This window comes from Schistocerca cancellata, chromosome 1, assembly GCF_023864275.1.
Source record: "Schistocerca cancellata isolate TAMUIC-IGC-003103 chromosome 1, iqSchCanc2.1, whole genome shotgun sequence".
NCBI lineage: Eukaryota > Metazoa > Arthropoda > Insecta > Orthoptera > Acrididae > Schistocerca > Schistocerca cancellata.
This window is the reverse complement of record NC_064626.1, coordinates 718,214,118-718,240,029: the sequence shown is the minus strand read 5'-3', so window position 1 is coordinate 718,240,029 and position 25,912 is coordinate 718,214,118. Positions and strand designations below refer to the sequence as shown.

At 40.4% G+C, this 25,912-nt stretch overlaps 1 protein-coding gene and 1 non-coding gene across 3 annotated transcripts in view; one reads left to right on the top strand and one right to left on the bottom strand.

Annotated features, from left to right (window-relative positions):
* Positions 1-25,912, bottom strand: part of LOC126185061 (tyrosine-protein phosphatase non-receptor type 13-like) — a 226,336-nt gene that overhangs the window by 101,955 nt on the left and 98,469 nt on the right. For both annotated transcript variants that reach the window (XM_049927831.1, XM_049927836.1), the window contains exons 3-4: positions 11,854-11,966; positions 11,573-11,771 (exon numbers count right to left, since the gene is read on the bottom strand). In XM_049927831.1, the coding sequence (XP_049783788.1) occupies positions 11,573-11,771; positions 11,854-11,966 (312 nt within the window). The remainder of the gene's footprint in view (positions 1-11,572; positions 11,772-11,853; positions 11,967-25,912) is intronic.
* Trnaa-agc (transfer RNA alanine (anticodon AGC)) lies at positions 21,119-21,191 on the top strand. The gene has a single exon. It is a non-coding gene; the product is annotated as a tRNA-Ala (tRNA).

Genomic DNA, 25,912 nt, shown 5'->3' with positions numbered 1-25,912 from the left:
CTCCATTTGGCATGTTTTGCACTTAGAAGTATCACTCTCCAAGAAATATCTTTTAGTGAAAAGCAGCTAAAGTAAATAAAGTATTTATTCAGCAGAAGGGAGCAGCTAGAACACACTAGACTCTCGCTAATCCGGCTCTCAGTAGTCCGGCCTCTCAGTAATCCAGCGCACATCCAAAAACACATGCACAATGAATTATCATGCACAACAATGCTTAGTTAAACAATTCTTTATATAATGTATTTGAAATTGTAACTTTCTTTACAGTTTGGAATCATGTCTTTCAAAAGGAAACACGTTACGCTAGACCTCAAGCAGAAACACTTTAGATAAGTTAAATCGAGGTTCTTCGCAGAAAGCCATTGCTGCTGAGTTCAATGTTGGATGAGCAACTATTTATGACATCAAAAAGAAAGATGATGTTATTCAACAGTACTCAGCACAAATGGATAGAGAGTTGGGAAAACGGAAGTTTCTGCTAAAGAGTGAGAATGAAAAACTGGACGTAGCTGTTTATAGATGGTTTATACAACAACGCAGTAAGGAATTCCAGTCAGTGGCCCAATTATAAAGGAAAAAGCAGCTGCATTTAGCAAATGACTCGGCAGTAGTAACTTGTTTGCAGCGAGCAAAGGTTGGCTATCAAACTGGAAGAAATGACATGGTATTCGGCAGCTGGCAGTGACCAAGGAAAGCCAGTCAGCTAACGATAAGGATATGATGAGTTTGTAAGCAAGATATGGAAAATAACAGAGGAAAAAGATTTAACTGCTGATGCCTCATATAATGCTGATCAAAGAGGACTCTTTTACAAGATGCTTCCTTCAAAAACATTAGCTGCCAACAACGAGAAGGAAGCTCATGGTTACAAACAACGGAAACAGCACATAACATTAATGGCATGTTGTAATGCAAAGAGGACTCATAACTACCACTTATGGTTATTGGAAAATCCCAACACCCATGTTGTTTTCAACGCACTGACATAAATACTCCACCAGTGCAATACTGTGCTTAGAAGAAAACGTGGATGGACAGACAAATATTCTCTTGGTAGTTCCATGAAACTTTTGTTCCAGCAGTGAGAAAAGAGCTAAAGAAGAACAAGCTTCCACTGAAAGCTATCCTTATAATTGACAATGCTCCTAGTCATCCTTCAGATGCTTCTCTTAAGTCTGATGGTATACAAGCACTCTTTCTCCCACCCAATGTGACAGCCCTAATTCAGCTGATGGACCAGGGAATTTTGGAATCAATTAAACATCATTATCAACATTCACTTCTTGTCTCCTTGCTGAACGAAAGTGAAAATGACTCTCTCAAGACTATGCCGATGGCGTGGAAAGCAATTTAACATACGTAATGTAGTATTCCAAGCAGCTGAAGCATGGGATAAAGTGGAGAGTGCTAGCATAATGAAGAGCTGGAGACAATTGTGGCCATCCATTGATGCCAAGTTGGATCCACTAGTGAGTGACTGTGATGAGCCAATCAATTCAGAATTATCGATTACTTTGTACACTGACATGTTCCGCAACCTTCCAGGTGGAGAAGAAATTGATGATGAAGATGTTACTATGTGGCTGAATGAGGAAAACTGTGATATGGACCAAACCTTAACAGATGAAGAAATAATCAAAAGCGTGCAAGAAAGTACTGATGAAAGTGATGAAGAAGGGGACACAGGAGGAGACAGCATGAATATTTCTCACACTGCTGGTGTTGAAGCTGCCGAGGTCTTCCTGGAGTACTTTATGCAACAACCAGATACATGCAGTACCGATGTAATGCTTGTAAAGCGGTTGCATGGTAAAGCATGCCACCATCGCGTATCATCACTGTGACTTAAAAATTAGGGACATGTTTCATAGTGAGTGATACAACTGTATAATTATGTACAGTATATTATACACTCAAGGACTAAGTTTTCTTTGAAAATTAATGTATTTTTGGATTTAATAAAGTATATCCTCTATGTTTTAAAATTGTATCCTTTGGTTTAATAAAGTACAGTACACTATATCCCCTATGTTTTCAAAATAAATAAAAAACAAAATAAATGAATAAAATAAATTTCAGACTCTCAATAATCCAGCACTTCCACTAATCCGGCACCCATATGTGCCAGGAATGGCCAAATTAGTGAGAGTCTAGTGTATTATGTAAAGGCCCCTTGCAGAGGCCCCTAAGAATCTTGGAATTTTTACACACACTTTCCAACACAGTTACTCCTTGATAGTCTGTGTTTATAACAATAAAAGTTAGTTTCAGTGTGACCTAGACAACCACAACACAAAACACAAAAATTATTTTCAACAATATTAGGAGAGTGTGTGTGTGTGTGTGTGTGTGTGTGTGTGTGTGTGTTTGTGTGTGTGTGTGTGTGTGTGTGTGTGTGTGTGTGTGTGTGCCCGCGCACGCGCGCGTGCTTGGGTGCACTTTGGCCGAAAGCTATAATAAGTAACAAGTCTTTTTATTGTGCCTCTCTGCATCTCAACAGGTCATCTTTATGGTGAGTAACAAGCTATCCTTTTTGTAATATTGTTGATATTCCAAGCTGGAGTTTCCACTGTTTGAAAAATTATTTTCATGTAGACTCCACCTCCTTGTCTAGGTTATGGAGTTCAGTTATGTATTATGTATTATGTAAAGCAGATAACCACACATCTTGCAGAGGCCCCTAAGAATCTTGGAATTTTTACACACACTTTCCAACACAGTTACTCCTTGATAGTCTGTGTTTATAACAATAAAAGTTAGTTTCAGTGTGACCTAGACAACCACAACACAAAACACAAAAATTATTTTCAAACAAGTTCCCAGTAAACAAAAAACATGAAATCTGGAACTGCTACCAAAAAAAATTAAAAAAGACCCCATTAGTCATTATACAAATTATCAGATTATCTACATTCACAGACTGCTAGCTATATTACCCATAGCAATCTAAACAACTGATCATTTCTTGTGATGTGGCATAGAGAAAAGTAATTTCACTTAACAAATGTGTTTGTAAGCAGTTTTGTTATGTGGCTAGTTTTTCTTAGTATCATATTGTGGCAAAACAATGAGTAAAATTAAGAGACAGTAGTCACTGAAATAAAATTTGTAACATCAGTGTACATCAAAGCAAACAAGAAAATGTGACATCAGAGGACATCAAAGCAGAATTATTACTTCATAAGCTTCCATACTGTTGCAGTTTCACAGTGGATAATAGAAGAAGGGGAAATGCCTGAGCATATAAATAAGATTTAATGTTTTCATATTCAGAGGTTTCCTTGCACAACTCCATTTCCTAATCCCTACAACAAAGAATCAGTGAGCAACAATGACATTTTGGGTGAGTATTCTCCACAATCAAGAAATTATTTAAGTGTGAAATCAGGCGACGTCACAGTATCATAATATACCATAGCATTATTCAATAACTGACTAAATAAATACCATGTTAAGTTCACCAACATCTGACTACTAAAACCTTTTGGATACCTGACCTAAACCAATTCTAAATGTAAAAAGAAAAATTAATACTAATATTGGGAATAAGAGAGAGAAAGAAGGAGCCAATAAGTACTGGGGTGAGCTAGTGAACACCATCCGAAAAATCCGTAGAAGAGATGATAAAATTTTAGGAGTTGATATAAACTAACAATTAGGCAGAGAAAAGAGATTCAGAGGAACGACAGGCCAATACCCCGAACACAGATTCACCTAACAATAATGGCCAGAGAATTGTTGAGCTGTGTTACCAGGACAATATGAGGGTAATGTCAACTCACTTCAAGAAACAGACCAAAAAAAGCAATACGTAGAGATCACTGGTCAAATCCTTAGGCGAATATCAAATCAACCACATAGCAATTACACACAATAACCACAGAGGAATCATGAGTGCAAAAGTCAGAGGAGGGGCAAACATAGACTCCGATCATTATCTCACCAGTCAAAACCATGCGGGCACCAAATTGAATTAACAAGAAGACCATGGTTCTACCAAAGTTTGATATGATGAAATCAAAATCATCAAGGATCAAAGATGACTGGGAGGGAGGGACAGCCATGACATGGGAAAAATTCAAAGAGAAGATGATTAGTAAAGCAAAAGAGAAAAATCCTCTAATCAAAAAGAAGAGACATCTCGGGTGGAATGACACATGTGATAAAGCAGCTGAGAACAGGAAAATACATACAACAAATGGACAGCGACAACACAGAAGTTAATCTGGCAATGTACGTAGAGGCGAGAAAGCAAACAACAAGAGATATCAGGTGAGTCATAAGCGAGTATGACAGGGATCAGTTAAAAGGAATCAAAGAGGATTTCTGAAACTATAACATGAGAGACTTCTACAAAACATTTAAAACCATAATCATTGGATGCCAACCACAAAGTCTGTGTTTTAGGAAAAACGGTCAAGAACTAACACTGGACAACAAAGAGAACTACAACGCACTGGCAAAATATGTCAATGAACCATAGAATTGTCCTGAACTGGCTGAAAGAGTCCCAATGTGCCAAGAGAACTGTTTAGTTTAGAAAAAACTTACAAAGTGGAGACCAAGAGACAAATCATGAAATCGAAAAATGGTGGAACTTCAAAGGGAGGTGGCATCATAGCTGAACTGCTAAAGGAAGTTGGGTCAAATACCACTAGACAAATACCAAATTTCGTACAAACCACATGAGAGACTGAAGTAAAGCAGAGCCCTGGAAGTGTGCTGTTATATACCCTCTACACAAGAAAGGGGCAGTACTGATGTTAACAATCACTGAGGGGTAACTTTACTGTCTGTCAGATACAAAACTATGTCACAGTGCCTGCCAGAAAGAACACAGTGCCAACTGGTAGACATGATATGAGAATACAAAGGAGGCAGGTTTCAGACCTAGAGGATACTGTGGTGAAGAGATGTTCAATTTAAAGTCAGTCCTGAGACACCAGATGATGAAAAGTGGAGAGACCATGTGCACCTTTGTAGATTTCAAAAAGGCACATGATTCTGTAGATGGAACATCACTAATACAAGAACTATAAGAGGGGGGTCTTGATGAGAAGACAGTGAACATTATGAGACAGACATCAACGAACACCAAATTTAAAATTAAATTTTTGGGTGAGTTATCAGAGTCCTTCAAGATTAGGACAGGGGTGAGACTGGGTGATCGTATTTCACCACTACTGGTCAATATGCTATTACATACTATTGTCAAGGAACAGCAGAAAGAACTGAAGATACAGGGAGTTTACAAACCTGTCAGGTTAGGAAGGAAAACCAAAGAATCAGATACCGGCTGCTGCCAATACTGATATTCGGGAAATACTTACAGATAACACAGAAACTGTAGTAAGGCAAAGGGAGGTCCTGAAACACAAGGCTGAGAAGGTTGTTCTTCACATCTCCTTCAAGTAAACAGAATACATGTAAAATCAAAAAGATGCACCAAAAAAGATCACAATAAAGTATGGTGAGATCAACTAAGTTCATAAATTCAAGTGTATATCTTGGGGAGACAATAAAGGCAAATGAGATAGAGAATGAAGCTCACAAGCAGAGAAATCAAATGATCAAGTAGAAAATTCTGGAAGACTGGAAACACCTATAATAAATCACATATATCATGTAACATAAAAGTAAGACATTACTACACTGTCATCAATCCAGAAGCCTTTTATGCATCAGAAGCATTGGTCATGGATCAGAAAGAAGCACAAGAAAATATCAAGAGACTAGAGAGAGAATCATAGGGCCAAATAAAACTGAAGAGGGCTACAGACCATGGAGTAGACAAGAGACCAAACTGATACCTAAAGGGGCCCCGCACATGAGTGAAGGATTGAGGTGATCCTTCGGATGGGTGGCCAATTGCTTTGTAGATCATGTATGTGTGGACAAACTGCAGTGATTGGTAATTGAACACATGAAAATTACAAACCAATCTGGAGGATTGCGTATGATATGTGCTTCCAGAACAGCTGCTTGGTTGGTTATCAGTTATGTGTGGTAATAGGGTTGCAACTTGTTTCTCTAGTTATAAAGTGTGGTTGCTCAGTTTTCATTCATTTTTCTTTGCCCAAATTGAGTAAGTACTTTACATCAGAATTTAGTTATTCAGGAACCCTGAACTGCTCTGAGGAGTGAACTGGAGTTGCCATTTATATTAAGAAGTAGTACAAAATATACCTTCTAATAATGCACCAATTAGTGTTTTGAAGCTTGTGATTTAGAAATAGGGTTGTGAGGATATTGCTGACAAGCAAAGGGAGGTTTATCTTTGTACAGAGCAAAGACTTCACTGCATTGTGTGTCATGATTGAATGTGGACATGTCATTGTATCTCACTTTGTAAATAAATATTTTGTACAACCAATCATTTGTATTATGTCACTAGGGCGTTCATTGTCACCTGACAGGGAATGTTCCTTCAGAATCACGGTAATAGTCACAGTACAATGGGCTCCATATGATGATTTTGAGTTATTTATGAAACAATTACATCCATTATTATAGTTTTTAGCTTCAAAATAGAGTGACATGCTGTAATGTTAAGGGGACATTTCAATTTAAATATTCAGTACATATCTATTACACAGCTATACTCAAGTCCCTTATTTTATATACACTATGTGATCAAAAGTATCCGGACACCCCCTAAAAACAAACTTTTTTTCATATTAGGTACATTGTGCTGCCATCTACTGCCAGGTACTCCATATCAGTGACCTCAGTAGTCATTAGACATCATGACAGAGCAGAATGGGGCGCTCCGCAGAATTCAGAGTCTTCGAACGTGGTCAGGTGATCGTGCCATACATCTGTACGTGAGATTTCCACAGTCCTAAACATCCCTAGGTCCACTGTTTCCAATGTGATAGTGAAGTGGAAATGTGAAGACACGTACAGCACAAAAGCGTACAGGCCGATCTCATCTGTTGACTGACAGAGGCCGCTGACAGTTGAAGAGGGTCATAATGTGTAATAGGCAGACATCTATCCAGACCATCACACAGGAATTCCAAACTGCATCACGATCCACTACAAGTACTATGACAGTTCGGTGAGAGAACTTGGATTTCATGGTTGAGCGGCTGCTCATAAGCCACACATCACACTGGTAAATGCCAAACGATGTCTCGCTTGGTGTAACGAGCGTAAACATTGGACGACTGAACAGTGGAAAAACGAGTGGAGTGATGAATCATGGTACACAATGTGGCGATCTGATGGCAGGATGTGGATATGGCGAATGCCTGGTGAACATCATCTGCTAGCATGTGTAGTGCCAACAGGAAAATTCGGAGGCAGTTGTGTTATGGCATGGTCATGTTTTTCATGGAGGGGGCTTGCACCCCTTGTTATTTTGCATGCCACTATCACAGCACAGGTCTACATTGATGCCTTAAGCACCTTCTTGCTTCCCACTGTTGAAAAGCAATTCAGGAATGGCAATTTACCTTTCAGCACAATTGAACACCTGTTCATAATGCACAGCATCTGGAGGAGTGGTTACATGACAATAACATCCCTGTAATGGACTGGCCTGCACAGAGTCCTGACCTAAATCCAACAGAACACCTTTGGGATGTTTTGGAACACCTACTTCGTGCCAAGCCTCACCAACTGACATCGATACCTCTCCTCAGTGCAGCACTCCATGAAGTACAGGCTGCCATTCACCAATAAACCTTCCAGCACCTGATTGAATGTATGCCTAAGACAGTGGAAGCTGCCATCAAGGCTGAGGGTGAGCCAACACCATATTGAATTCCAGTATTACCGATGGAGGGTGTCATGATCTTTTAAGTCATTTTCAACCAGGTGTCTGGATACTTTTGATCACATAGTGTAGTCCAACTCTCATATAATTTATAACAGAAGCTATGGTAATTGGCAGAGCTCCCATTAAGAGTATTTCTATAGACATGTCTCGATTGGAAAATAAACTGTGTAAATCCTTGTAGTTAAACTATAAGACCCATGAATGAAAAAGGAATTGAAGAGTAATAAATGAAAAAAAAATTTTTGGAAAGATGTACACAATCCACTTGGATCAGTGAAAAATGTAATATATTCTATAAAGTAAGCTACAGTTCCCAAGAAACATGTTTCAAAACAAGTTTAATGAATTAAGATCATCATTTTTTTAATTTATCTTTTGCAAGTTTTGTGGGAATTCTGAGATCAATCATGACTGCTGCTAAATATAGCAGTTCACTTTTCACAGCAGAATTTCTCCATGAAGTAGCATCTATAATATTGGTTGGAATTGCTTGGCAAATCGCTCCTCTGAGGTAGGGTCGAGACAAATGACCCCTTGCAGAGATATTGCATGCAACATATTGCTGCGATCCATCACTCGGGTGTGGTGTCACTGGCATAGTACACGACATGGAGAATGTCGACTGAAACTGTATGGACATATCAAGAGAATGCTGGTCATCGGACAAACTAAACAGATCTTGAAGTGCACAGAAAATCACATAAAGTGGATCACCAGAATCAACAAAGGCAACAACAGTGGCAGATACACATGACAGACAAAATATTTAAGCACAAATTACTCATGTGGAAAGTGAGCCAAGAGGTCAAGAAATTCAAGACAGGAACAACTTGTTCATTGGATGAAAGGAAGAAAATGTGAAGTGAGAAGATGAAAGAAGTGTGGTGCCTGAGGAAATCTCACCTCAAGTAGACTTTGTGTGGTCCTCTAGTGACCAACATGTGTATTATAACAACAACAACAATAATAGTAGTAATAATAATGAGATGTATATTTAATTCGTTAGAAAGTGCAACAGTATTCCACATTTTCCTCCTGCACTGGTCACCACTCTACCCTTACCTATTAGCTTCTGCTCACCTCATTTCTGTATTTCATCTGTATACATTTACTGTAATTTGTTTCCCTTTAGCAGTCATTTTTACTCGTCCATTACTCATTACTTGCACTTATGAGAAGAGTTTTGGCTGGAAGACCAGCAACATACTAGACTTGATGAAAGAGCAAATACTTATTTAATAATATGGCCGCTTATGACAGCATTAAAAAATCAGCAGTGTGAAAATAAGAGAAATAAATGAACAATGGACAAATTAAAAATATAAAGAAATGAGTAAATTCAAATTAAAAAAGTGTCTAGTGTGGCACATTACAGATTTCTTAACTGATTATCGACCAGTATGTGTAGATCCTACAGATACATTAGAGGCCTCAGAAAGTCTGAAGAAAGAACAAAAGAAAGCCTTAAATCAGGCAAAATCTGGAGGAGCAGCTGAACCAGCTGAAGTGAATACATACAGAGATTCTCACAGTTACATACCCGTAACAGTACTGACATCCTGCTAAACCTGTCAGTCGGCTTTACATCACCAGGAGCATACATCCATAATGGCTGCAGTATACCTTCTGAAACTATCAACGAGGTATAATGTTGAATACTGCAGTGACTAATGTTATTAAATTCTTGTCTTTCAGCACTGGAAAGCTCCTCTTTCATTTGAAGGCTGTGGACGGAAGTTAATTTAAAGTTAGGGAACAGATTGGAGGGAAAGCCACTTTGAAGAGAGACAGACTACAAGAAAGGGGTTGGTGGTAGGTAACAACAGGCAAAAAGTGACGTTCAAACTCCTTCCTCTTTTGAGCGCCATGTCCTTACGCAAGACTGATGACCACTGTGGAGGATCCTTCTCTATTCTGAGATTTTACAGTCAATTTATCTGGGACATTTAGTCACTCCCGAAAACCCTGCAATCATGAAACTGTACTTCTCATTTCAAAATACGTATTACACAGTGGCCATTAATTAAATATTTTTATCTACACAGTAAAGTATTTATCATTAACAATATGACCTACTCATGATCTACTCTTACCATGCAGCAGTTCATCCATAATTTAGACTATTTCAGCCTATTCATCACTGTGATTTTAATTTTCCAAGTTGCTACTGTGTACAGCAATACCAATAACTCAAAGTGCATTACAGTCAGTCCATGTGTGGTAAACTGAAGATGATGAATACATGTAAGATGTAGTGGTTTTTGAAATGCTAATCAATACTAGTTTCTCTCCCTTCAACATAATACTGTTTTCTTGTTTGACAGCATCCCAGGTATTTGATTTTTCTGAGTTTTTCACCCATGTTGCCAATCATGTTGTCTGTTTTCTTCTTGCTAATTATCTTAATTTCAGACTGATATTAAGTTCAGACTGTTAGTGAAGCCATTCCTGTTAACAAGGAACTGAAGGACTTCTATAAGTGTGCCAGATCTTGCTTCATCATCATCGTCATCATCCAATGCTATTCAAAAGTAGCTTTAGTATGTAAGTTGAAGAATGGTGGAGCTAATATATATCCTTGCCTAACGCTTTTTAGAATTCTGATGTCATCTGGAACTCCATTTCCAACCTTTTTGTGGTTCATTTGATTACAGTACAGTTTTCCAATCATAATGATGCCTTTAGTTGTATTCTATGAGCTTAATTGTATTAACAAGTATGTGGTGTTTAGCATTGTCAAACACTTTTTCATAATGTATAAAGAAGGCAAAGGCATCTACTTGCTGGTTCAATTATTTTTGTACTAAGACCATGACATAAAACAACAGATACTTTGTTCTGCAACCACTCCTAAAATCAGACTATGTTTAGGTGATGTTTTATAAATATTTTTCTCGATAGCCAAATGAGCAGCATTCTCTAGAACTGTAATTAGTTTCATGTTCCATGGCTCCATTGTACAATAAACCTTAATGATGTGGAATGAGTCATATCTGAAATTCTTCAGAAACTAAAATACATGTTACATCACTAATAAGTGCACAGGATTTTCTTTAAATACTGAATGCACAAAAATGTGATCTCAACTGATATACTATGTCATTCATTGTGCACCCACAGTAAAGGTGTACTGTATGCACCTGAGAAATGGGAATAATTTTTTGAAAGCTGTTTCTGATTACTTTGATAAATATCACATGCCAGGTTAACCAATCAACTTCTCATACTGGAAAACAGTAAACTAGAAACACCATGGTTAAAAAAATGCAAACATGCTACATACCAGATGACATTAAACATCTTTCATAAGTATTCATAGCAAAAAATGGTACATGACAAATCACCCTATAAGAAGATATACACTCTCAGGACTCAGGAAAGAAAGATGTATTTAGGCAGGGAAAGTGTGATTAATGATCACCAATGCCCAATGTAATACAAGTAAAAATGAGTCCCTCAGCACTTTATTCACAGAGCTATAACTGGCAACTAGTGTAACCATGTGCAGAAATCAAACCAGTGACTGTAAAATTATGGGATTTTGTAAGCATATTTAACTAGCTACTAAGAGATAGGAAATTATGTTTAATCAGCTGTTTGTCTTGCCAGCCAATTTGACCTTCTTCATGTACAAATTCCTTTGTGGTACAATATTTTTGTGCCACACAATGAACACGTGTATAAGGAATGGGTTTACACTTCAGGCTGGAAAAGTTACTGTAATTCAGTATTAGGAATTTACAATACAGTTAAATTACATGTACTACTTATTGTATGAAAATTACATACCGTGCACCTGACAGGCAGCTGAATAAACTTGCTGGGATGAGTAGAACGAACGATGAACTCGGGCCCAATGCAGGTGTTTGGTCCACAGTACTTGGCTGTGTTGTTATTTTGTGGCACTGCACCCGACTGGGCTCTGTAGAGCCTCGAAGGCGCCCTCTGTACAACGGCTTGTCTTCGTGGAGGTGTGACCACAGGTGCACTATAAACAAACCACTCACATTGTCAGCCTCAGCTCTAAATACACAAAAGGAATAACAGCAGGCTGGTTTTAGGTACTGTACCTCAGTTTTAAGGGGCTCACTGCAAGGTGTCTGGGCAGGCTGCTGGTGCGACCCAGTGCTGCGTCCTTTTCGGGGCGGCTGAGCAACGATCGGCAGTTTGTTACAGTCTGCAGCTGAATGGAAAATGCAAACCAGTCAACTGAAGCCACAAAACTCCACCTCTGTCAAACATCCTTTCATCATATACAAGAGGTTTTAGCATGGTCATAATTTGGAGTAGAAATTAAATAATTAGTTAGATGTTACCAGTAAGCAGCAAACAATATGTTAATATGATCATTTTTTACGTATTTTGGTTTCAGATGTAAATACTCTGTTCAAAATGTGTTGTAGATGTAGAAAAGGAGGGAGTATTTGTAAGAATGGCGATGCTGGCCTCTATATCATTCTTCAACAGAAATCAGATATTGTTAGAATGGATTAATAACACTGTTCATTTATCAACTTTTAACGATTGTGAAGTTTTTAGTATAATTCTAGTGGCAGTTGCGTGGAGATTTTGACTCAGAGCTGACCGGATAATTGAGTGCCAGGTAGTTGAGTCAACTTCAGAGTGTTGCTTAAAGTCATACTGTAATAGAAAATTAATCAGGTCAGGTCTCCTATTCTTTTATAAGTACATAGACCTGTTTATTTTTACAATGGTTTACATCAGTTTACAGCTTGAAAATTTAGCTATTTCTTGACATAATCACCATTTCTGTCAATGCATTTTTGTAGATGCTATGGCAGTTTTTGTATACCCATGTCATACCAGCTCGCCGCCATGCTGTTCAGAAAGTTATGAACCTCTTCTTTCACCTCGTCGTTGGAGCTGGATCACTTTCCAGCCAAATGTCCTTTAACCTAGGGAACAGGTGATAGTCACTGGGCGCCAGGTCAGGACTATAGGGTGGGTGGTGGGTGGGTGGATGATTATGTTCCACTGAAACTGCTGCAGGAGAGCAACGGTTTGCCGAGCGATGTGTGCGCGAGTGTTGTCATGGAGAATGCGTACGCCCTTGCTCAACATTCCTCTTCTCCGGTTCTGGATTGCCCGTTTGAGTTTTTTCAGAGTCTCACAGTACCTGTCAGCGTTAATTGTGGTCCCAGCGATTCAGCTCCAGCGACGAGATGAAAGAAGAGGTTCATAACTTTCTGAACAGCATGGCGGCGCGCTGGTATGACATGGACATACAAAAACTGCCACAGCGTCTACAAAAATACATCGACAGAAATGGTGATTATGTCGAAAAGTAGCTAAATGTTGAAGCTGTAAATTGATGTAAACCATTATAGAAATAGACAGGTCTATGTACTTACAAAAAAATAGGAGACCTTACTTTTGGGATTACCCTCGTACTAATGTACATGTCCTGTGATTATGAACGTCCTATCTCTAGTCGTTCAAGGTGTTCTGTTTTTTTTCTGAACAAGAGTGTAAAAAAAGGCTTTGAAACTACATACGGCGGAAGTGTGGAAAATCAACAGCTAGGAATAATGATAGTTTCGTATGTTTAGCATTACTTCATTTCTTAAATACACTGTGTTTATGTATTTATTGGTGATGTAGCTTTCAAAGTTCTGGAAGTCTCGAGAATGAACACAATGTTAAGGTATTTCAAACCCGCTTTTGGTTACGACCTATGCCGATAGTGAGCTGCCATCTTGTAATCCATCATGATTTGTGATCTGTTATACTTATAAAAACTGACTAATGCGATGAATGTGAACTCACTGGCAGAAATAGCCATAGCATAACAACATACGGCTGATGCTGTACTAGTGTTGAGAACAGAACACTAGCCGGCCGAAGTGGCCGCGCGGTTCTGGCACTGCAGTCTGGAGCCGCGAGACCGCTACGGTCGCAGGTTCGAATCCTGCCTCGGGCATGGATGTGTGTGGTCCTTAGGTTAGTTAGGTTTAACTAGTTCTAAGTTCTAGGTGACTAATGACTTCAGCAGTTGAGTCCCATAGTGCTCAGAGCCATTTGAACCATTTGAACAGAACACTAGCTGAGGCTGGTCTCTCTCTCTCTCAATAACTGTCATGCAAGTGGCAAGAGAGAGATGCACATAGTGCTGACATAATCTCACCAGTTCACGTAACTGACTCAGAATCGCTAAGGCTATGAAACCGATAGACAGCTGCAAGTACGCTAGACGTGATGGAGACAATTGTTTCAGGAGTTTCATACAGCTTTCCACAGTAGGGCATTCCCAGCATATCACATATACATCAGCCGCGACAGTGGCCGCGCGGTTGGAGGCGCCATGTCGCTAATTGCGCGTCCGCAGCTCGTTATCTCGCGGTCGCGTTCTCGCTTGCCGAGCACGGGGTCCCGGGTTCGATTCCCGGCGGGGTCAGGGATTTTCCCCTGCCTCGAGACGACTGGGTGTTTGTGTTGTCCTCATCATTTCATCATCATTCATGAAAGTGACGAAATTGGGCTTAGCAGTGGTTGGGAATTTGTACGGGCGCTGATAACCGCGCAGTTGAGCGCCCCAAATACCAAACATCATCATCATCATCATCATCGCTAATTGCGCGGCCCCTCCCGCAGGAGGTTCGAGTCCTCCCTCAGGCATGAGAGTGTGTGTTGTTCTTAGCATAGGTTAGTTTAAGTTAATTTACGTAGTGTGTAAGTCTAGGGACCGATGACCTCTGCAGTTTGGTCCCTAAAGAACTCACACACATTTGAACCTATACATGACTGCACCAAATAGCAGACAGCTATCATAGCGGATATCAAGAGCGTCGTGACTGCCATTACAGTGAACTACAATGGGTGTCTCTCCTACCAAGCAAGACTACCCACCGAAACCCCCTCCGATTTAGCAGTACGATGGCCCAGTGCACAGCCCATCAAAAACTGAACACAGATCAAGCAAAAAAACAGGAAGAAGGTGTTCTAGATTGCGGGAAAAAAAGCAAAATAGAACAGTGAACGTCAAAACTTAACAAGTGCAACAATGATTGACATGGAAGAGCAACAATGCCGTGGTTATGTGGTCCATGTGGTGTTGGACTGCAAATTGAACGAGCCGGAATGTGCACTCGCTCGTGACATTCTTTTTTTCTTTTTTTCACAACATCATGAAGTATCCGTCCGGTCACTGAAATGTTTTTTATACTTGTCATACAATACATTGATTATAGAACATGATTCATGTGGTAAAATTTGGAAATTTGTGGTAAGGTCTTATGGGACCAAACTGCAGAGGTCATCGGTCCCTAAGCCTACACACTACTTAATCTAACTTCAACTAACTTACACTATGGACAACATACACGCCCATGCCCGAGGGAGGACTCGAACCTCCGACGGGGGGAGCCGCACGGACCTTGACAAGACGTCTCAGGCCTCAAACCGCACAGCTACCCCGCGCGGCAATCATGTGGTAAGAATCATTACCGTCGCAAGTAAATGTGCTGAATAGTGAGAGTAGGCGAGACGTCTCACAGAAATGACAGCAAATAAACGGGTGTGAACTCTGTTACAACATAGGATTTCAAGAGTCAAACTTCCAAAACGGAACGCAACTTCAAAAACGTTAAACATGTTTAAACAGAGTACAAATGGTTCTGAGCACTATGGGACTTAAATTCTGAGGTCGTCAGTCCCCTCGAACTTAGAACTACTTAAACGTAACTAACCTAAGGACATCACACACATCCATGCCCGAGGCAGGATTCGAACCTGCGACCGTATCGGTCACGCGGTTCCAGACTGAAGCGCCTAGAGCCGCACGGCCACACCGGCCGGCTAGACAGAATACAGAGAAACAGTGTTATTGTGAAACAGTTGCTGCATTTGTTGCAGATTACGTGACAAATTATTATGTTTTCAACATTTTCTTGGGAGTGATCACATTGACATTCATACGAATCGGGCAAGGAGGCATACACTCACCCAGCAGGCGTACAAATTGAGTGCGTCGGTAAGAGATTCCTATCTAAAACACACGTACTATGACTGGGTATGACACGTCAGACGTATTTTCCGGTGGAGGATTCAGTTCACTTGTCGCCTTGTCATCATCAAACGTTTGCAGTTCCCTTTTCGAAAGCCACTTCGTAATATGTGCTACTTGCGTAGAACAAATAGGAGGTACGTACGTCTGAAGGTCCTTCCTTACACCTCGCTGTTGCAAACGGACGTTACACCACGAGACACAAATTTGAATACAGCGCGGAAAAAAAGGCACAAGGAGGCGTAGAACATGGGTCGTCCGCTTTGCAGTCCAACATCGTGACCACTTAACCACGACGATGTGTTTGTGCTCTATGTTGAATTTCTTGTGCTTGGACCGTTCACTGTTTCTATTTTGCTTTTTTTTTTTTTCGCAGTTTAGTAACCTTACCCTCTTACCCTCTTACCACCAAACCTGAGGGGGATGCGATGGGGAGTTTCCCTTGTAAAAACTCATCAGGTGCATTTTCTTTCATGTTTCAGCAGATATTTATAATTTCGGTTTTGCATTGTGTAGCTGGAGTCAGCACAAACAATTACTTCTCGTCATTCTTGCGACGCCAGGCATGAGTTTGTTTCCCCTTTGAAACAAAAGTATTTTTATATGGAATTTTATCTGCCCATTCGATAGAGTGCTCGCAAGTTAGACTAGTGTGGTATTCGTTTTATTGATATAACATTATAATACGAAGAATAAAGAGCAATGCAGCGTCGACTCAGTAGCGCTGCGTGCATGGCGGCAGCAGATAGTGCGGGCCAGGGCAGTCCTGTCGCTCTGTCGCTGCTGCAGTACTATTATAGTTATTCTTTCAGTTTTACAGGCTCTGTTAAAACATATCGATATAACAAATATGGCAATAGACCAGTCTACGCTCCTCGGAGTATGGGACCACATCATCATCATCAAAAACACGAATAGTTAGATTACGGTTCAGTCACGTTACTAATTTGCTTCGAAAAATCAATTTCACTATCTCATTGGACTAACAACTTTAAGACGGGATGCTAATTCTAAGAGCGTCAAAAATAAACATTAACGCATGACGGTACGTGGCGAAAACCACAGCGAATGCATTAACGACAGATATTTTGGAACAAGGCGCGCAGTAGGCGGTGACAATTAGCTGCAGCTGGGTTACTTGCTGTATTGGTGCGGCAGTTCACTGTTTACTCCACCGAGTCACCGGCTCGCTCGTTGTTCTTTCGTTAGTCAGTGGTTAGCTCGCCAACCAAATCGACGGACACGGAGTGCCTCCGATTTCAGTACCTTCTCAACGTATTTCGGGTTGAGATGAGAAAGACAAACAAGCAAGTGAAGTTTTTCCTATTCAAGCGCTAGCTGTTGGGTAAGAAATTTCTAATTAACAGCACTGCATTTTGCTTACTACTGGACATAAATAGCTGAGTCGATAAGATATAAGTAGGTGTGTAAATTTTTTTTTCATCTGTATTTCTGTTGCCACTGCACTGTAATCCTAAAACGACCACCCACTGTAAATGACGTACACAGCTACAATCTAAAAATTACTTTACAGTAAGGACAGAAATGGATTCAGTGTGTGCCTCACGCCGGCTTTTTCACTGCAAAATAAACATCAGCGACACAGGTCTTTGATTTCTGAAGTGGACTAATTGTGATTACAAGCTTGTGAGTCGGGGAAATACATGGCGAGAAAAATCCGTATATACGTCAATGAGACGTATTTTGTTACAACATTCCTATTACCATAAAAAGAGAAAGTATTCACTATCGCGCGGGGCAGCCGAGCGGTCTAGGGCGTCTTGTCACGGTCCGCGCGGCTTCCCCCGTCGAAGGTTCGAATCCTTCCTCGGGCTTGGGTGTGTGTGTGTGTGTCCTCGTTAGTTTACGTTAGATTAAGTAGTGTGTAAGCTTAGGAACCGATGACCTCAGCAATTTGGTCCCATAAGACCTTACCACAAATTTCCAAAAGTTATTCACTATGAACATACTGTGATGAGTGACTTCGCTTGTGATCAAGGGTACAACAGATTTAATATCTGGTCATGTTTCGAAAGAAAGCCCTCCCCATTTTATCACAATGCGTGTGCTCGCCAAGCTGGCTCCTGAAAACGCCTGATCTAGGCGTGTATGAAAAAGGGATGACCGCACGGCTCCTATAAATCGCAGTTCGCACTGCTCAAACTCATTGTCACAATTCTTTGTGGCAGTCGTTTTCACCCTATCATTCACAGAATCATGTACGCATCTCGATTTGATTCAAAGAAAGCTGAAAGCTGAGACATCTGCTGCGGCGCTAAAAAAATTCTTTGTGTAAAGGAAAAAAAACTACATTACTCGGTGAAATAGTTTTCTTTCGGAAAAATGATTTACTTTTTGCATAAAAAATTAAAAACGACAGATTTTGGATACGCAAGTTTTTTAGCTATGCAGTCGTTGTCAAACTATTGCAGGGAAACTATTCGGCATAACTATTTGATTCTTTTGCATCTTAATCTCATAGCGCAGTCTGATAATGAAGTGGCTATGTTTTCATTACTGGTCATATTTATTACGATTCTTCGAAGTAAAGTAACTCATTTCCTGCTGCCCAAAGAATATGAAGTGAATTATGAGCAAAGTCTTTTTTTCGAAATGCGTCCCACAACCGTCTCTACAAGCCTTTCGATAATTTTTGTACTCATCCGTAAGTAATTTCTGAATGTCATTCCATCCTCCATTTTATAGGTATGTAGAAGGTTGTACCCGTGTATTTCTTACTTTAAGAACTTCATGCACCCACCAACGTTTATAAGCAATGCTGCTACTTTTCGGTTCTTGCATTCTGCGTCATGTATTCCTCCAAACGAAAGTAGCAAATATATCGAAACAATTTTTTATGTTCATAATAGACCAATATCTATTTCTCGTCAGTGGAGATTCTTTTACCAGTCTTATGTATAATTTCAAAGTATCCTAACAACAACTGAATACGTTAAGGCGCGTCCACACTGAGTGCTCCACGTTGAACACGTTACGCATGTTGTCGGTACGTCAAAGGAGTAGACGGTTCAGGCTCACCTATTTTGGACGGAGCTACGCCACGCCGTGCATAGTGGTTCAAATTGGAGCGACACAGCCTCGCAGCTGGAGCAAGTTAAGACTGCAAATGCCGCATTTATTGCTGAACAGTTGAATTTTGTCTTTCCCGTTGTCGTTCGGAGACTTAAAATCTGTTGTCTATGAACCACGAATAATGGACACAGATTGCACAACTGCAATATCAAGCAAACTTTTTGCCAGCGGCAGATTCCTTTATGAATTTCATGTACCTGTTCAAGATTTTCAAAATATATCTGTTATTGTCATCGATGTATGCATATTGTTCTTCGCTTCATAGGTTTCGCATGCGACATCACTGGCGACGCAATGGCAGTCACCATTTAGTTTTGTTTTTATGTGATATTTATTGTCCTTAGGATACCACAATTTCTGCTTTTTTCTTTGTAAAAACCTGTAAGTTGCACAATTTCTTTGCAGTTACACTCCATACTTAGAGGGAACACACTGCCGCAATACCACTATAAAACACTCACTGGGTGACTGCACATGTATTAAGCCATTTATGCAATATGTGCTATGCGGTAACTTATTAGACTGTACATTGCATGGTGACACAGTACGGTATTTACTTGTTGCTTGTCTCTTCCGCAATGCCGGGTCTGAGAATCCCATTTCGCGTAGAATTCATAACGCCTGCGAAATAATGTACTGCAAGCACCGGATTCGAGATGCAATGCTACGAACTCATATGAGTTTCAGCCTTGCGACAGTGAGTCACAGATTTGTGTCTGAGAGCTTACTGGGCTTAAGGCTACTGCAAACGTACACTTTTATCCTCTCCGTCTCTGTCTCAGACGTAAACATGGTCCTGCTACTCTGACCAGATCTTCTCTTTCCTTTACCAGCTTATCTAAAGAGCTGCGGTAAACAAAAAATCTAAATGTCTCGGGTTTGATCATTGGTCAATCCTAAGATTTTTATCGCTCACTTATGACGTCTTTCCCCCTCTGACAATGTTAGTTGATGTGAAAAATGACGAGTTACGCCCAATTTATTGAAACCACGTCACCTGTGAATTTGAAGCCACAGCTGCCACTGAGGTCAACGACTGTATATGCCAGATGCTTACGACTATTCAAGGGTGCAGCAGGATCGATATCAGGGGGAATATCGGCAGAACGAAAGAAAAGAGCAAAAAATAAGTAGCAGAGAAGTGAGCAACAGGAGAAGGACCGTGTACCTAGTATACCATATTCCTTAAGGCCAAGGAGGCAGCCAATATGTTTTATATTTTATGACTCCTGCGGCTTTAGTCTAGCGGTTCAGGCGCTCAGTCCGGAACCGCACGACTACTACGGTCGCAGGTTCGAATCCTGCCTCGGGCATGGATGTGTGTGATGTCTTTAGGTTAGTTAGGTTTAAGTAGTTCTAAGTTCTAGGGGGCTGATGACCACAGATGTTAAGTCCCATAGTGCTCAGAGCCATTTTGGGCCTGCGGCTTTATTTTTTGTGTTATGTACACTGTTAAAGTAATCGTGTGTTGACATATGTTTATGTGAAGATAAGGATTATCTTTAATTGTTGTGTGAGAAATGCTGCTCAGAGATAGAAGCAGGTTTCTGGGCGGAGGGGAAATTATAACAATCCCTTTCCTCAGGTTTCAGTTCGGGCGGGGTGAGGAAGCTAGAATGTTAGTTTCGGCGGTGCTGTACCTTTTTGCCTCAGACAGAGTAGAGCCACTGCGAGATCATCTCCTGAACGGAGGAGTGACAAAATACACTGTTCCATGAATCATTTGTTGATAAATAGTTCCCGCAATGATTCACATGTGAATATGCAGCTTTCGTTATGTTTGCCACAGCGCCAACAGAACACAGAAGATACAGAATTACGAAAATCCCCGCCAGACGGCACATAAGCTCATCCAAACGTAGCAATCTTATTGGCTCTCGGTTCCCTGGAATGCTACTGGTTATTCACGTTTCGGAACGAGTTGTACCCAGAGAATATAGATATTTATACTATATGGCTGTCCCTAACGATAATTTAAACATGAGTCTGTAAAGTCCCATGCGCTGCGGTGAGACGTTCGGCAGTGACGTCCACCATTCCCAGCACGCCTGCGCATGAAGCCTATTGTGCATTGTAGTGCACGTGGTACGTTCCATGCACCAGCTCTTTCTTTCGGTTGGCGCATGCAAAGAAACGAGATAACGCTATGCCCAGATAAAGGAAGCAAGACCGAGGCCAAGACAGCGTGGAACGAGCGCCACAACTCCATACCGGCCGTCGGGGGCGTAGCTCAGATGGTAGAGCGCTCGCTTAGCATGCGAGAGGTACCGGGATCGATACCCGGCGCCTCCACTGAACTTTTATAATGGGTGTCAAATACTTACCACATACGCACAAAATGCTTGAGAGATTCGTATAACTTACGAAATACAATTTTGAGTAGCAGTGACATATATTTGGTTATGTTGCTCTCAAGCAAAATGTTCTTTCTTATTGCCTTGTGGACGGACGTCTCGAGTACGGGCCACTTCTTGTCACTGTTGTTGTCTGTTAATACTCTCTGAACACGATACAGCACGTTGTCGTTCTTATTGTTGGCAAAGGCGCGTTTGTTTTTGAGTGCACGTATGGATAGTTATGACTAAGCTGTGTAGTGTTCTAAATTCTTATGTCGTTTACGCGGTACATCTTTGAAAAGGTAAGTGTATCTGCAATTTATTTGTGGAAAAATGTCTGTCTTTGTAAAATGACATGTTATTTGTAGTTTAAAAGCAAATCTGAAGGACAAGACAAAACACGCACGTTGTTTTAGACAGAGCAACATGGTCAGTAAAAGTAGTTGATGAACAACATCACGGCTCTTAACACTTCATCTGTCAGAAAAATTGTAGGGCAGATTAAAAAAAAAGTATTGATCCCAGCTCCTATCGAAAGAGTCCCCTTGGTTATCTATAAACAGTTGCCAACGTTCCTGGAGCTCCTGGAAGCAAGTAGAAAAAATTTCAACTGAGATGCTTGTAAGCCCATTTGTCATAGTCGTTTGGATGTCGGAGGTCTGTTAATATCAAGACTTTAAAAGTGATTTCTGTGGCGTATAACAACATAATGTACTTCATAATTATAATACTTTTATTAATGGATAAATATGTACAGGTTTTGTGTAGAATATTAATGTTCAAAATTTTTTAAAAAAATGGTGGGGCTCTCGCTTAGACTGCGAGAAGTGCACGGAAATGTAGAGCAAGTGCACAGTGAAACTGAACGGCGCTAACGATACATTTCCATGGCTTGCAGAAAGGGTTTTACCGAAAGAAACCGAGAAATTTCAATGTTTATAATAGCTATGACTTCCTTCTCTCTCTCTCTCTCTCTCTCTCTCTCTCTCTCTCTCTTGTTGCAATTTCGAATTAAAATATGTGCTTAGCTACCAGAAGTGTCAGCCAAGCCGGACAGGTCAGAGACAAAGTGTGTCCCACAACGGCCTATGGCTCCCCCTTTCCTATCCCAAACCTGTCCTCACCATGACCTTTTCCTGTTATATGTATAAGACCTCAACGGCAGCGATAGCTGAGAAAGAGTCTTTCGGAACGGTGAAGCTTGCTGAAGAGGCACCTTTTCTCTTAGGGTACAAAAAGAGTACACGTAGCGATTGTACACCACAGGGGCAGCTACAGACAGCGTCTGACTCATAGTGAGCGGCTGATTCTAGGCTGGGCGACCTATGTGGAAAGTAACAGGAAACCACCACATCACATTTCATTCCCAAGAAGTACATGGTATATCTCTATATGTGAAGGATTCCGGAGTTAAAACTCCCCTCATTCGGATCTCCGGTAGGGGAACACACTGAGAGTAGACGTATTTGAAAGGAAGAAAGGGACAAGGCAGGAAGGAAAGCTAAGGACTGGAACATGGAATGTGAGGATACTACTACAAGCAGGAAAGCTAGAGAATGCAAAACAGAAGATGAAAAGGAACAGATTAGATGCCATTGGTTTGTGTGAAATGAGATGGGGAGAGAATGGGGAGATAGAAAGTGGAGACTGTAAGCTCTTTCTTTTACTCAGGGGAAATAAAGAGTGGTGAAAATGAAGTAGGAATATTGATAGGGCAAAAGCTGAAAAATAAGGTAATGAAGGTACAATACATTGATAGAAGACTGAGGATACGACTGAAGGGTAGTTCAAAAGATCTGGTGTTAATACAGGTATATATGCCAACCAGCCAGCATGGAGATGAGCAAGTGGAATAATATTATGAGAAAATACAATAACTCGTCGAGAAAGAAAACAGAAATGCCTGCATTATCATCATGGGGACTGGAATGCAGTGGTGGGTGAAGGCAAGGATGAAGATACAGTAGGAAAATTTGGATTAGGAATAAGAAATGAGAGAGGTGAACGACTAATTAGTTTCCATAAAGAAAATTCATTAGCAGGGCGTAACACATTATTTGAACACCACAAAAGGAGACGTTACACATGGATATAAAATTTGAATAGGGAAAGATATCAGTTGGACTACATCCTGATACAAAAAAGGTTTAGGAACTGTTTGAAGAATGCCAAAGCTTATCCACGAGCGGATATAAATTCAGACCACAACCTAGTAGTGGGAAGGTGAAAAAAGTCTGGAGAGATAAAGCAAAAGAAAGACTAAGCATAGAAAGACTCAAAGAGGTAGAAAAGGCATCAGATTTGGAAAACAGATTTATAGAAAAATGGGAAAGAAGTAGTGTTTATGAAAGTGTGAATGACAAATGGATAAAAATGAGGGAAGGACTCATGGACTCTGCCAAAGAAGTACTAGGAATTAACTCATGGACTCTGCCAAAGAAGTACTAGGAATTAGAGTATCCCAAAGTACCAGAAAAGAGTGTCTAACAGAAAACATGTTGAAAAAGATGGAAGAGTGGAGAAAGTGCAAAAATGTAGAAACTGAAGAAGGCAAAAAGAGGTAGAGGAAACTGAATAATGAATTAAGAAGAGAAACTGAAGAAGTAAGGGAAAATGGATTGAACAGAAATGCGACGAAATAGAGAAAATGGAGAAAGAGGGAAATTATGAAATGACGTATAGACTGGCTAGTGAGATAGTTTTTGAACGTAAAAGAAAGAGGAATAACATGGAATTAGAAAGAGCAGGTGGTACTCTAGCAGAAGAACCACAAGAGTTTTGAACAAATGGCAAGAATACATTGAATTTCTGTATAAGGCGGATGAAATACAAAGCGAAATTAAGGCTGAAGATGAGCAACATGTGCCGGAAGATGGAAAGGGATGCACCATCTTGGAAGCAGAAGTAGAAAAGGCGCTGAAGGAGATCAATAATAGGAAGGCATGTGGAATTGATGATCTGCCAGCAGAACTGTTGACGAGTCTGGGAAAGAAGGCAGGGAAAGAAATAGTCTACCTCTGTAATGAGACATATGACAAAGGGGAATGACCTGAGGACTTCCTTGCAACAGTTATGATACCAATAGGCAAAAAGAGAAACACTAAAAAATGTGAAGAGCATAGGATCATCAGTCTAATTTCTCATTCAACTAAAGTGTTGCTGATAATGTTGAATAAAAGTCTATATGACAAGCTGGCTAGAGGGATTGCAGAGGAGCAGTTCGGATTTAGAAGAGGAAAAGGAACAAGAGATGCTATTGTCCTGTTAAGAACTATAGGGGAAAGATATATGGAAAAAAAAAGGTAGAGGAATCTTTGCTGCTTTTATAGATTTAGAAAAGACTTTTGACAAGAGTTCAGTGGAATAAGCCAATGGGTACTTTGAAGAGGAACGGAGTAGATTGGAAAGAGAGACAACTGATGCAGAATCTATATTTACACCAGAAAATAAGGATAGGGACTGGAAATGAAATGTCAGAAGGAAGCAGCAATAGACGAGGTGTTAGACAAGGTTGTTGCCTTTCCCCACTTTTGTTTAACGCATACCTTGATGAGACTATTGTGAAAGGCTTAGATAGGAAAAGAGGAATATGTATAGGTGGAAAGAGGATAGAAGGTAAGATTTGCTGATGACATGGTATTAGTGGCAGAATTTGAGCTGACATGCTGAAAGATATAAATGAAGCTTGTGCAGAATATGGGCTGCAAATAAATACAGCAAAAACAAAGAGTATGGTCATCAGTACAAGATGCAGACTGTCCAATATTAAAATAGGGCAATCAACTACTTGCCAAGTAACTGCATTATCTTGGAAGCACAATTACTGAAGACTTGAGATGTCACCAGGAGGTGAAAACTCGAACTGCCATAGCGAAGGAGGCATTCAGCAGAAAGAGGATACTGTTGTGTGGCAAATTAGATAAAGGTCTAAGGAAAAGGCTTGGCAAATGTTTTGTCTGGAGTGTGGCACTGTATGGGAGGGAAACATAGACGCTGAAACAAGAGGTTGAAAAAAGGTTAGCATCATTTGAGATGTGGATGTGGAGGAGAATGGAGAGAATAAGTTGGATGGAAAGAGTGAGGAATGAAAGAGTATTGGTTGGAAAGGGTTGGTGAGAGAAGATGTCTGCTGAAGATTATAAGACAAAGGAAAAAGAACTGGTTGGGACATTCACTGAGAAGAAAGTGCAGATGCTTTGGAAGGAATGGTTTGTGGGAGAAGACTGAGAGGAAGGAGGAGATACAAGATGATAGAGAACACAAAGGCCTGCCGTCGTGGCCGAGCGGTTCTAGGCGCTACAGTCTGGAACCGCGCGACCGCTACGGTCGCAGTTTCGAATGCTGCCTCGGGCATGGATGTGTGTGATGTCCTTAGGTTAGTTAGGTTTAAGTAGTTCTAAGTTCTAGGGGACTGATGACCTCAGAAGTTAAGTCCCATAGAGCTCAGAACCATTTTGAACAACACAAAGGGAGGAGGAAATCATGCGGACCTGAAGAGTAAGGCAGAAGACCGGAAAACCTGGAGAACTACCATGTGAAAACCTACCTTTTGGCAGTACACTAATGATGATATGCAGCAAATTTTTGAGAACACGTTATGTAATTTTATTTCATAATATGACTTATATCTCGTTTTAAATAATGTACTAACTTATTATAGTTCCCAAATTTGCCAAA